At 38.1% G+C, this 12,769-nt stretch overlaps 1 protein-coding gene across 1 annotated transcript; it reads right to left on the bottom strand.

Moving 5' to 3' along the window:
- Positions 1 to 101: 101 nt before the first annotated feature.
- LOC140246196 (uncharacterized) lies at positions 102 to 3,379 on the bottom strand. The gene is made up of 6 exons (XM_072325642.1): positions 2,969 to 3,379; positions 2,456 to 2,626; positions 2,032 to 2,099; positions 1,607 to 1,739; positions 758 to 1,427; positions 102 to 348 (listed from the first exon to the last, which is right to left on the bottom strand). Exons 1-6 carry the CDS (start codon positions 3,377 to 3,379, stop codon positions 176 to 178), a joined length of 1,626 nt encoding a protein of 541 aa, XP_072181743.1. The 3' UTR covers positions 102 to 175.
- Positions 3,380 to 12,769: the final 9,390 nt, after the last annotated feature.

Raw genomic sequence — 12,769 nt, 5'->3', positions numbered from 1 at the left:
CAAAAAAAACAAAAAAAAAATGCATTCAATGTCAGTACACTTGTACTTCAAATACGACGGAAATGATAACACATGTAAGAAATATGAAATATTATGCAACAATGGTTTATTTACAATATTTACAAGGTAAGATCGTTTGACCCCTAAATGTCAGCTGCAAGTCTGATATAGGCTTTTATTTTCGCAGTTTCTTGAAAAGGCGCTTCCAGAAAGGTGGCCGTTTGTACCGTCTTTTCAGCTCGCTGATTTCCTTGAGAATTGTAGTGAGACTCGGACGGGATTCTGGGTTTCTCGTTCTGCATCTCATGCCGAGGGAAGAGAGTTTCTGAACGGTTGGAGATCGTGAATCTGTAAGGCGAGTGAATAAAAGATATAAGATATACTATGATTCATTCTGTAAGGGATCTATCGATGCATATAAGGGTTATTTATTGAAATTGCACAAAATTAATGACAAAACCCTGGGCAATTTTTTTGTCTTCTTATAGATTAGAAATAACGATATAATGCCTCGAACATAAAAACGATATGACTTAGACGGATGCCAGTTAGACGATCAGAAATTATTTTTGATACGATTAAGATTCAACGTCCTCATTGAGCTGTGATTTGATTAAGGAAATTACCGGCGATTACCAGTTTATCAGAGTTAGTTTTGAAATTATCTATGGGAAAATACGTCATAATCGCAAACTGGCGAATCAGAGATAGTTGACCAACAATGATCAAGTGTCGAGAAAACTATTGCAAAACTTACCGTCCAGCACCTGTGCGATATCCATCAAGATGACACCTAGTGAAAAGGTGTCTGAGTGAACTGATGTCTTTTCCTCGTCGAGCACGATTTCGGGGGCAAGATAGTCCGCTTCTTCCCCCTGCAGGTAGGCAAACTTGACGGCTTCCGGGAGTCCCGACATTTGAAGTGGGGAGGTCATCGATGACACCATGCCAAAGTCGATGATAACGCCGCGATAGCGACCTCCTCGGCGTTCAAGAAGGACGTTGTCGCTTTTCATGTCGTTATGGAGGAGTCCGTTCTCATGGAGCTCCATCATGCCCCTGACGACGTCCTCGGCGATGTTGAGGCCGTCCTTGGTTGAGAGAGGAGGTGGGTTGAGAAGTGGATAGCTGAGTCCCGTTTCACTGTCTCCAACAAACTGCACTCCCAGACAGAGGTCGTTGCCATTGTCAAGTGTTCCCAAGAAACGGGGGAAGTATGGACTGTCCGAGAGAAGCTGGTGAACGAGAGCCTCCTTGTTGGCTCGCCTTCTTGTCTCTTTAAGTTCGTCCACCAGTTCGCCTGGTGAGGCATGGTTGTTGGATCGAAAGGGCTCTTTGATAGCTACGGGAGTTGATGTTTTGCTGTGTCGGGCTAGGAGAACACGGCCGTAGCTACCACGACCAATCTCAAGTAGACTGTTCATGTTCTGAAATTGCAAAAAGAGAGAAAAACATTGCGCGTATACATAATCTCATAATTTGCTGGCGAGACATACATACTACAACTTTTGTATGTAATAATTGCTTGCAACTGAAAAGAAGATTAATGAAAACTTGCGTTCTCTCATTTTAAAAACGTTTGCGGGAATGATTACGAAGGACTTACCGACACGCTATGGCCGCAGTTGAAAGTCAAAAGGTCATCAAAAGTCAGTGATGGGCACTTGACCTTTTCTTGCAGCATGTTAACGACAACTTCGTCAACGTTTTGACTGCTTGGAGAGCTCTCTGTCGGATACCTGCCGTGATGAAAAGTCACAATGAGCAAAAGATACATTATACTTGAAAATACTTGAGTGGAACGAAAGACAAATAAAAAAGTAATAAAAGTGCGTCAGTACATTACAGCAGGTATGCTATACTTGTTTTGAAGAAATGACTTCCACTGCATCGATTGACTTCACAGTTTTGATTGTCAACCGATTGTAAAGGTGACTTTGCATATCGTCAAGGAACAAAATTAACCACAGAACATGTAACATCAAACCGCTGTATACCTTAATAAAGATAATGCATGAAAGAATTACTTACCTTTGAGATGTCATTGCAGAATTTTCACTCATGCTCGACGGTGTATTTTCATCAACAGAATGGATATCCTGTAACGAAAAATGGAAGTCAAAATCAGAACTGTAAGGACAGTCTCATTTGACACAGTATTATTATCATTGCCTCATGGTGTTTTAGGGCGCTGGCAGAAAAGACCCGCGTCTTTCTTATGTCGGAATTTTGTTTTTGCTGTTGGTGTTGTTGTTGTTGTTGTTTTCATTTCCTTCACCTGTCTAAACTAAATTATGAAGGGATTACTCTTATTCTGACAATGTGTAAATATGAATCCAGTATTATTATCCTGTGCGTATGAAGTATTCAATAATCTCGCGGTAAACTTTATTTTCGTCAATAATATGCTAAACAATGTTAGAAACTGGCTATGAATAAGATAACAGATATTTACCTGTTCAGGTTCAGTACTCTGACTGCATGAAACAGGAGTGCGCTGACTACCAGTTTCCTTGTTGGAGCCAGGAATGTCTTGTAGAAGAGGGAAGATTTCGTGAATTTCCGAAAGGAGGTCCAAAGATGTAGCAGGTGGAAAGGAAGACGGCGCTTCAGTTTTGTCAGAAGCCTGCAAATTCCAAATGATATACAATTGTATTTAGACATAAGCTTCTCATTTTCGTGTCTTCATCGATAAGAAAAGATGACATTGCTGTGCGAAGGAAACGAAACGCACGAAGACATGTTCATACTTATTTTTTTCTCACTTCTTTAGAGACGCCCTCAAAAGACAATAACAAAGTCAAACAAAACAAAACGCAGATCTCATCTGAAAACAAAACCTTTTGGCAAAATCGTGTTTTATATTGATTCATTGCATCGTATTATTTTTACTATATTATGTTTGACATTAGCAATGAGAAATGAGCACTGAAAGGCATGGACAAGTTAAAACAATGTGAAATTCTACCTGGCTGTCTCCCGACGTTATTTGGCACTGTATGGGCACATCTGTTGTTGGTAACACTGTGTCGTCGATCTCAACATTCTGGTCGACGACAACATTTTCAGGGACCGCTTCGACTGTGGAAGCGGTAGTAAGTTCTGTGGTCGAGGCAACGTCATCTCCGTGGGCAGACACCATTACCGACTCCACGGTCTCTTGTACTGCCGATGAGTCGCCCTCGATCTGCACGTCATCACGAGGGGTAGTTTTGTCACCCCGTTCGTTGACAATCTTGATGGCTTGGAGTATCTCGGCAGCATGGTCGGATGCCGGCCCGAGAGCCAGCCGCTGCTTTCGTTTAGCCATCCACTTGGCTCTGCGCTGTTTCTGAGCCGACAAAGCTCCGTCCGTAGACACAGCTTGAATATCTGACATAGCCTGGCATAACCAGAAACAAAATAATTACAAGTTTGGTATATACGTTAATATCAATTTGATAGATAATGATATTATATATACCAAACCCTTTAGAGTCATACACTGTAATATATTTGTGTCTTGCTATAGATTTGAAAATAGGTATAATAATATATGGATAGATACATAGGTACTAAACGATTGTTTCGACGAATTCCATAATAATCTACAAAACAGAACTTACTATTGATCTGCCTAGGTCAAAACCAATAGCTATATGTCAAATTCTTCAAATATCTGCCAATTCGGAAAGCTCGAAAGGAGAACAACTGTAATAACGATCGTTACTCAGAAGCTCACTAGGAAAGAGTGAAGGATTTTTTGTTGACACAAGACCAACTCGTAACCTAGCATCGCGCACTGTAGCGTGAGCAACTTTCAGCCAATCGCTGTCTCCTAAAAACGCGTAAGCTACACATACACGCTAATGCTGTACAAGGCAACCCCAACATATTTCATGACGCAACAATACTCCGTGCGTATTGACTGGACTGTACGAGGTCTTAGCAAGTGCACCCATATCGCAAAAGAACCAAAAGAACCAAAAAGAACCAAAAAAAAAAAGTATACAGAAGCTATAATGCTTCCTTTGGATATCTTCTTTTTGTGTTTGCTTTTGTTAACTGAACTATCTTTTATTGTCCAAGATAGATAGCTCATTATCTGTGATTTTTTGTTTCAAATTTCCTGGTGGGTATTGGAAAAATTTTCGACAGCAAGCTCGTTTGGGTGTATTGATTGTAGTATATACTGAACCTCTCTCTTGTCGGTCATTTTCGGTTTAATAGAGTAATAACTTCTTTCAGCCTTATTGATGCGATTTCGGGTGAAATTGTTTCGTCTGTAGAGTGTATACAAAGGGACTGATGTAGGACTCGTGAATTCAGATATATCGTGTACAGGTGTGCGATGAAATACAACGTATCAGCTAAACCTTGAAACGCCGATTGACGCGCATCGCACAGACGTTAACGCATCATTCTCTAGACCTGGACTTGTCGTTGTGGGACACGTGAGGTCACATTATCTTTAAGTATAGATTACACTTCGTTATTCCGAAAGTTCGTTTTTCCGAAAACGAAATGAAGTTCATTTCCGAAGGTTTGTTGGCAGCTATCTTTTTTTTTTCTTTTTTTACACTGAGGTATTTAAACTTTGCAATATTCTCAAGTCTTTTAATGATTTCTAAATCAAAGCGATTCTGTTTCTTACGTTATCTAAATAACATTACTTTTTTTCTTTTCGGAATAGCGAACCTTGTTTCATTTTCTGATTATCGATTTCAGATTATCAATCAATCCAGATTTATCTGCATGAACAATGATTATCATGACCTGCATTACGTCACTATAGGCGTCACCATCATTTCCTTGATTCTACCTACGTCTTCCGATGTGTACCTTTTTCTTTACAATTTCTCTTCAGAACGTCTAAGGAACTGCATCCAAAAATCTCCACAAGTAAGAAATTTAATTCTAACGGTTAAATCTCAATTTGAAATACAAAAAAAAAAAAACAAAAACGAATACGACGAATTCTTAAAAGTTTCGCCAAAACGATCACTGGCACATCAAACGAGACAACTGCTGTTCATTAAAAGGGAGGACTTGACGGCACTGTTAGCCAAAATGTGCGTCTTGATGTATCTTAGACAGGCCCACGAAATACACATAACAAAAAAAAAAAGAAAAAGAAAAAAAAAAAGGAATCCCCTTTGATCGAATTGGAGTAACTTTCGAATAAAAGTGTTTTGATCAGATTAGTTGTCAGAGGCATGTAAACTTATATTGACTAACTTCTGCGTGAAAAATGAGAGTACCCTGTCTGGTCATGCATTGTCACAACAGCGCATGCTTGTGCCAACTGATGTAATGATGACGATGATGTGATGAAAAAAAGGAGAAATATAAATTGAAGAACAGTTAGAAGAGGAGTTAGACTAGTATATGCAGGTATTTAATGAATCTTTCTTAATTTCGTGAAGACATGACCGGTAATTGGCGTACGTGCTCCAAAGCAGATACAGACACTCCCTTTATTTATTGTAGGGAAGACGTTTTTCATAACATTCTCTTGACAATTTCAGCGGTAATACTAAGCTTGGTCCAGACCCAACCTTACCAAACTAGGCTTCTCGTTGATATCATTTTTTTCTTCAGATTCCTCGTGGCTGGTGGTGATTCCAGTCATCAACGAGCTGCAGAAGGTAAGATTCCCACTGGCTGTGAAGACAAGTTTCGGGCGTCAGCGCAAAGAGAACGAGAACTGGTGTCTGCATAGCGCCATCTATAGCTTATAATCAAGTAAACCCAGTCATCGACATTGTCAGCGAACATGACGTTTTGCAGCTATCATAGAAAATGGTTTGTCGTTGACTAAAACGATCCGCATACGCAACATTTCTTGAAGTACCGGCAATACTTCGCTATTTTTCCGATGGATCAGCTCTTGTGTTTAATGCTTACAACAAGTGATTATTGTTTCTTTTCAGTTGCGTTTCATACATGAAAATGTTGATACTGGTAACATTTTGCTGTCATCTGTAAAATGGTTACTACATTGAAAATGGAATATATGTTGAAAGGGGAAATGGACAGAAATTTGAGCAAATAATGTACAGAATTTGCAAAATATCCATAATCTTCCCAAAGCCATGGAATAAAAAGGAATGATAAAGAAAAAAAAATCCAAGGCCCTCATTGAGAACAACATTCACTATTACACTATAATGGAGTTACAAGAGTATGCTGGACAAATCTGTATCATGATCTTACGTGAAAGGAAAGGGAAGCCAATGATGAGATAAGGGGTTTTAAGAAGCTTGGAAAGCCATTGAACCTGGTTTAAGATATACAGAAGGGTCAACCTGAGGAGGAAAAGTGACAAACTTGGTCGTAGGTTTGATGAATGCCACACAATTCATGGCAATGTCTCTGTTGTTTATTGTCTTTTTTTTTGGGGGGGGGGGGGGAGGTTGAGAATGTGTTATATGTAGTCATAATAATGGAAATGGACATGTAGGATGAATTTACAATGATAATGAAACAGAAGATAATTATCTTCAAGAATTTCTATGCAAAAAAAAAATAGAACATTTCAAAAAATATTTTCATGATGTCTCAAAATATGTTGATGAATACCCTCAACCCTCTTGTAAACTCTCTTATGTAACACAATATCGTCAACTTTCAACCAAATGGCATTTCTATACCACCTTCAAGTTGGGGGGGGGGGGGAATAAATAGATAAATAAGATATATATCACAAAGGAGAAATTTTCATAAAAAGAAAAGATATGATATGAAAGTTACGGCATCTTTCGAGTTTAACAAGTCCTCACAAAACCAATATTCTAGGCAACCATGTATACTGAAGAGATGATGAAGTCATATGTATGATGATGACCCTTACAAAGTTCACTCTGTAAAACTATACCAAGTTGTATTTCCATGACATAGGGCCTATCATCGGAAAGAAAAAGTTGTACCCTTCAGATAAAATACTGCAACTGCAGCTTTGCAATAACCCAGCAATGAAGACTATGATAGGGCAACAGAGGTTGTAATTGTGTAATGATATTTTGGTGTTCAGCTCATAATGGGAGAGTTGTGAAATGATGTAAAGATAAATATTTTGTGTACAAACATCTGGAAATGGGGTGTACTATGCAACCATCCATAAGCTATGGCAGTCAGTTGGAGAAAATTGCATAAATACTCGAGTTAGATTCCAGATTATGGAAAATTGTGTTGTGTATGTGAATGTGACTTTTCACCAGGATAACAAAGTTATATATCAAAACAGGCATCTTCATAACGGAATTCAAACTGAAAGTATACACTCTCATTACTTGTTTTTATAGAAAACTGAGATTGGTTGCAACCACTTGTGTGACTTGATGTGATCATGTCATGGCCTCATAACTAACCCAATGATGAGTACAGACAAAATGTTCAGATCATGTTTTTGGTATATGATTTAGCACCACAACCATCCAGCACCCTAAAAAAAAAAAAAAAACGTCATTACTATGTCATTACAAAGCAACAATAGTTTAAAGTGCACCAATACCCTGGTTATTATGTTTGCTATATTTGTAGAATATGCCAGAGACATGCCCTTGCCAAAATATTGGAATTTTTTGTCACTCCGATTGTTATTTATTGCATTTTAGATGAAAACTTTAAAGAGCATACAAAAATATAAACAACTTGAAATAGACCAGTTTATCACTTGATTCTTTAAATTGATCGCGCTATTAATATCTTTTTCCAAATATGTCTTTAACAATAGTGATGTGCAATGCATGTGTGCGATCGGCTAACTGATCAACAAGGAAACTTGTTATAATTTGTAAAAACGTACAGCTGGAACTCCCACACATTGTTATTACCAAATTGTTATAGAGATATGAGCTGCTTCATTAAAATGTGCATACTTTCAGGGGCTATCACATGTAAATTATGGCTGTTTTGTGTATTGTAGCTGTACTTGATTTCCAGGGAATTTGTACACTTTAAAGCCAAGGATGTACATTTTGTTAAAATCCTTTTTTAATTTGATTAAAAAAGGGGGAATTTAGTGAAGAGGTACCTATAATATGTAGGTCAGTTGGAGACTTGTGAAGCACTGGCATCATCTCATTTAAACTTATAATGTAGCTAAAAAAATATGCACACCTTCAAATATTCCATAACTATCTTATTTCATAACTGATTTTGATGAATCTTTGAGAACTATTTCGCTTCAAATCACTCTTTACTTATTGCATGTAGCTACAAAATGTAATTAAGCTGCATCTCCACCACACATGCACACAGACATACACACCTAACCCAACACATTAAGAAGACACACATTTTATCAAATAATTACTTTTCTTTTTTTTTTCTTTAAATTCTACGTACCATATAGATGTTTGTGTATGTGTGTGTGTACTTCTAATCCACAATGGATTGTTCATTTATGTATGATTTGAGGATGAAATCAATAGAGATCAAGGTAACGTAAAAAAGTGTGTAATCCAGCCCCACACACCACACTGATTCTGATTTTGTTCTTTGAGCTTTGCAAATATTGACACTTCCTTCACAACCACCAAACAGGACACATCTTTGTCTTTGTCTTGACTATGGTCTCACATGTTCATTTGTGAAGAATTTAATTCGTCAGGTTTCTCTGTACAGGTTACAAGTATCCATAATCAATTCATACAACAAAACAAACAACAATTTGCAGAGATGAATATCAATGACAACTTGCACAATGTGATGTGTTTGTGATTTTGTGTGCGCACACAAACTGAAAAAAAAGTTTGGAAAATGTCACACAGCTTTGCACGAGAGTACCTTGAACTTCCAATATTTTTCTGTTTCAAAAAGTCTATTTGCTGAATACATTCAGACTCTTCCCTCAGAGAGATGAGCAGTACGTGCATAAGCCAAAGCCTGGCTTCTCTCATCTCATCAAATATGAATATGTTATGAACTCATTTCCACAAATAATCTGCTCAGTAAAAATCAATTCGCCACCGTTCTTGTCCAAATATTGGGTGTTTCATTTCTAGTTTGCCTAGTCTAGTGGAAGGGAGTGAGGAGGGGAAGCCAGAAGTGCCCTGGGCTGCGGCTCACTGGTGTCAGTCTGTGTGACCCGTTATGGTGTTGAGAATCCTTGGTTTGCCCTCCCGTCTCCTGTTTGCTATCCAACACAAGGCGTCCTCTAAGTCAACATGTTCACCACTTTTCTACTTACTTGGCTCTTTGCAAACTTAGCAGACTACCTCTCCCTCCCCCCATTTTCAGAATAAAATATTTTGACCAGATTGCAGCGTCTTGTGGCCTAGCATCCCCCATCTTGCTACAGAATACCCAAAGGCAAATAGACACGAGCAAAAGTCGTTGATCACGACACAGCCACACAGGGTCCAACAATCAATATGCCTTTCAGATGATTTTGAGGTGCAAGCACAGGATCTTACAATACTTACTAGTGAATATTGCTAACAGCTTATCACCTGATATCATAAAAAAAAAAGAATCAAGTAAAAAAGGTTGCAGGATAAGCATTTCACAGAAATGCAAGGTATGTGCCAAAGCCATCGCATCACAAACTTCTAAGGACATTGTTATGGCATTCCGATCCTGACTTCACGAAGAGAGCTTGAAGTTTATATTGTAAATACAAGTTTAAAACAGTGATGAGACACAAAGTGTGAATCAAAATCAGATTCCAGACTTGGGGCAACCTACAGCAGCTTACTGCTCTACAGATTTTGTGCTGTTAGTGAGAATTTGCAACCCACAACAATAAGCATGGCATCAGAGATAACGTCATACACACAAAAATAATCAGCTTGTAATTGTTAACATTGACGGCCTGATCATTTTTTTGAGTGATTTTTCACACACAGACAGAACTTTCCTTAAAATTTCAAAAAGGGACTGTACATAAGTTTGACTACCACTCTCCTTCTTGTTGCAAATAATCACAGCTTTGGACCAGACAGATATGGCTTTATTTGTTCATGGGTTTGTTCTCTTGGATGCAAAATGTTGCTGCTTGTTTCATGAAAGACAAATATAAAGTGTTCTGTGTTTTAATAAATACTTACACAGACAGGGAAGAGATAGAAACAATAGACATCATATCTCCACATACTTTCTTTCAATTATGACACATTACTCAGGCAAGCTAAAATTCGGAACACACAACATATGGACCACAAGAATATTTTTGCATCGCTGTCGGCAAATGTCAATGACATATATATAACATGACATGCATACAAACAACATTTTCATCTTGCTTCGAGTCCAGCAGATGTAATTCATATATCCTGTAAAAAAAAGTCACATAACTGCCACACATGATACAGAATATGAAATGTGTGTTTCTGTCCACTGGTTGAAAATTGTAAATCTTCTCGTCCCCCAACTAAACAGAAATACAAAGCTTCACCTGTTCCAATGACCAGTCTGCTCTGACTGCATTCTTTCATATATTGAAATACACAATGTAATATATTTATTCCTATATTTGTTTTACACATTTACATGACTATACAAAATAAACTCTCCTGATCCCTCGTTGGCAATAAGTTTCTCTTTTAGTCGTAATATAATGAACTGGTAAATTCTGATTCGTAATGCAAAACGGAAATACAAGAAAATATCTGTATGTCAACAAGTGTCAACACTGACCTATCTAAAATAAATAATCTATCTTTAAAACAAAAACTATTCTAGTTGTCAAATAACACTACAATGAAGAATTTGCAATGTAGTGACAAGGGACTGACGTAACAGTATAACCTCTGCAAATATATATGCATACACTATACATATACATAAACGTATACGTATATATGTATACATACATGTATATATTTGCATGCAGCTGGTGTGCCAGGTACATAAGACAGTTGAATAAAAACAAAGATATAGAATCATACGATATTGGCATGCTGACATATTAGCAGATGCTGGTTTGGCACAATAGAAGTGTGTCACATCATTGGATTACCTCTCTGAGAAGAGAGTACAGTCGAGTAAGAAGACAACAAAATAATGCAGTGACCAGGCAGTGATTACAACCAAGAGAAAAACCATACAGAGAAATGCTTTAACAGAGCAATATATATTGGAACAAGAAAATAAACAACGGCATTGCCCATTGGGGTCGTACCTGTTCATGCTTTCAGTGCTGGATCTGCTGGCTGGATGATCAATAGCAGAGGTTTCATGTGAGAGTTTACGATTGGGGTGACAAAAATGTGATTCTATGTAACTGCACACTTAGCTGCCAATTTTAAGGCATCTTTTTTTCTCTGTCTGGATGGCCATATATTATTATCCCCTTTGTCATATTTCTCTCTCTCCATCTCTCTGAATCGCTTCCATTTACGCCATATCCATCTCCCTGCATCTCTCTCTCTTTTTACTCTTACTCCGCCTCTCTGCATCAGTCTTTTTGTCCCTCTCTTTCACTTTATATCCATTTCCCTAGATCTTTTGCCTTTATTCTACCTCCACCTCTCTACATCTCTCCTTCACTCTATCCCTGCCTATCTGCATCTCTCTTTTACTCTATTTCCATCTCTCTGAATCTCTATCACCCTATCTCTCTCTCTTTCTCCACTTGTCTGTTTTACTACATCTCCAGAGTCCTGCATCTGTCTCTTTTACTCTACCTCCACCATTTGGCACCCATCTCATATATATACACACACACACGCTCTCTCCAAATCTATTTCTCTTTTACTCTATCTCCATCTCCCTTTATTTCGCTGTTTTACTCTCTCTCTCCACATTTCTGCATTTCTGTCTCTTTTATGTTCTATCTCTCATACCTCTTTGTCGTTCATGCTCAATCTCCACCTCCCACATCTCTTTCTTTTACTATATCTCTGCATCTCTGTCTACTTTACTCTATCTTCACCTCTTTCTGTTTCACATTTCTGAAACTGTCTCTCTTACTCTCTATCCATTTTGTCTTTTTTACTACATCTCCAGATCCCTGCATCTGTCTCTTTTACTCAACCTCTCAGCACTTGTCTCTTATACTCTCTCTCTCTCCACATCTCCCTATCTTTTACTTTATAACCATCTTCTGCAACTCTTTCTCTTTTACCATATCTCCCCCTCTCTATTCTCTATCTCTCCGTTTCTCTCTTTTTCTTTATTTCTCCATCTCTCTGCATCTTTCTCTTTACTCTATGTTCATCTCTTTCTCTTCTACTTATCTCTCCATCCCTTGTCTCTTTTACTCTATCTCCATCTATCTACGTCTCTTTCTTGCTTCACGTGTACATCTCCATATTCTTCTTATTTTTCTGTAGTTTAAGTTCTATTTCTGACTGTTTTCCTCTCATGTAATATTCCCTCCATTAATCTGCATCCCATTTACTTATCACTTTACCTCTCTGCTCATCTCTCTTGAATGCTAAATGTATGTCACCACATTCCAGGCTCTTTCCATGTATCTCTTTCTTGCTCTCTGATGCTTTCTTTCTTTCATTCTATCACTCTCTGTAAGGATTCTTGCTGAGGCAAAGCCTTGATCTCTCCCTCCCTGTGTGCTTTGGGGCAGATTGCTGGTCAGAGAATACGATTGATCATCCAGAGTACTAACGGCAATTCACAGCTTGATTCGGTGCGACATGATTGAATAGTGTCATGTTTCCCATTTCCCTCCTCGTAAATTGTTTTACCATGCCTCCCTCAAAAAAGGGGTTTCCTTTTCTTCACAATTTCCTCAATCTTCTCCTATTCCAAATTCAGATTTTGTTGGTTTTTGTTTCATTCTGTTTGGATTGGCAACAAAATTTTTCTGTACAGGAAAGCCACTCAT

The sequence above is a fragment of the Diadema setosum genome, chromosome 2, assembly GCF_964275005.1.
Source record: "Diadema setosum chromosome 2, eeDiaSeto1, whole genome shotgun sequence".
Lineage (NCBI taxonomy): Eukaryota > Metazoa > Echinodermata > Echinoidea > Diadematoida > Diadematidae > Diadema > Diadema setosum.
The sequence above is the reverse complement of the archived record's forward strand: the minus strand, read 5'-3'. Positions and strand labels throughout refer to the sequence as shown.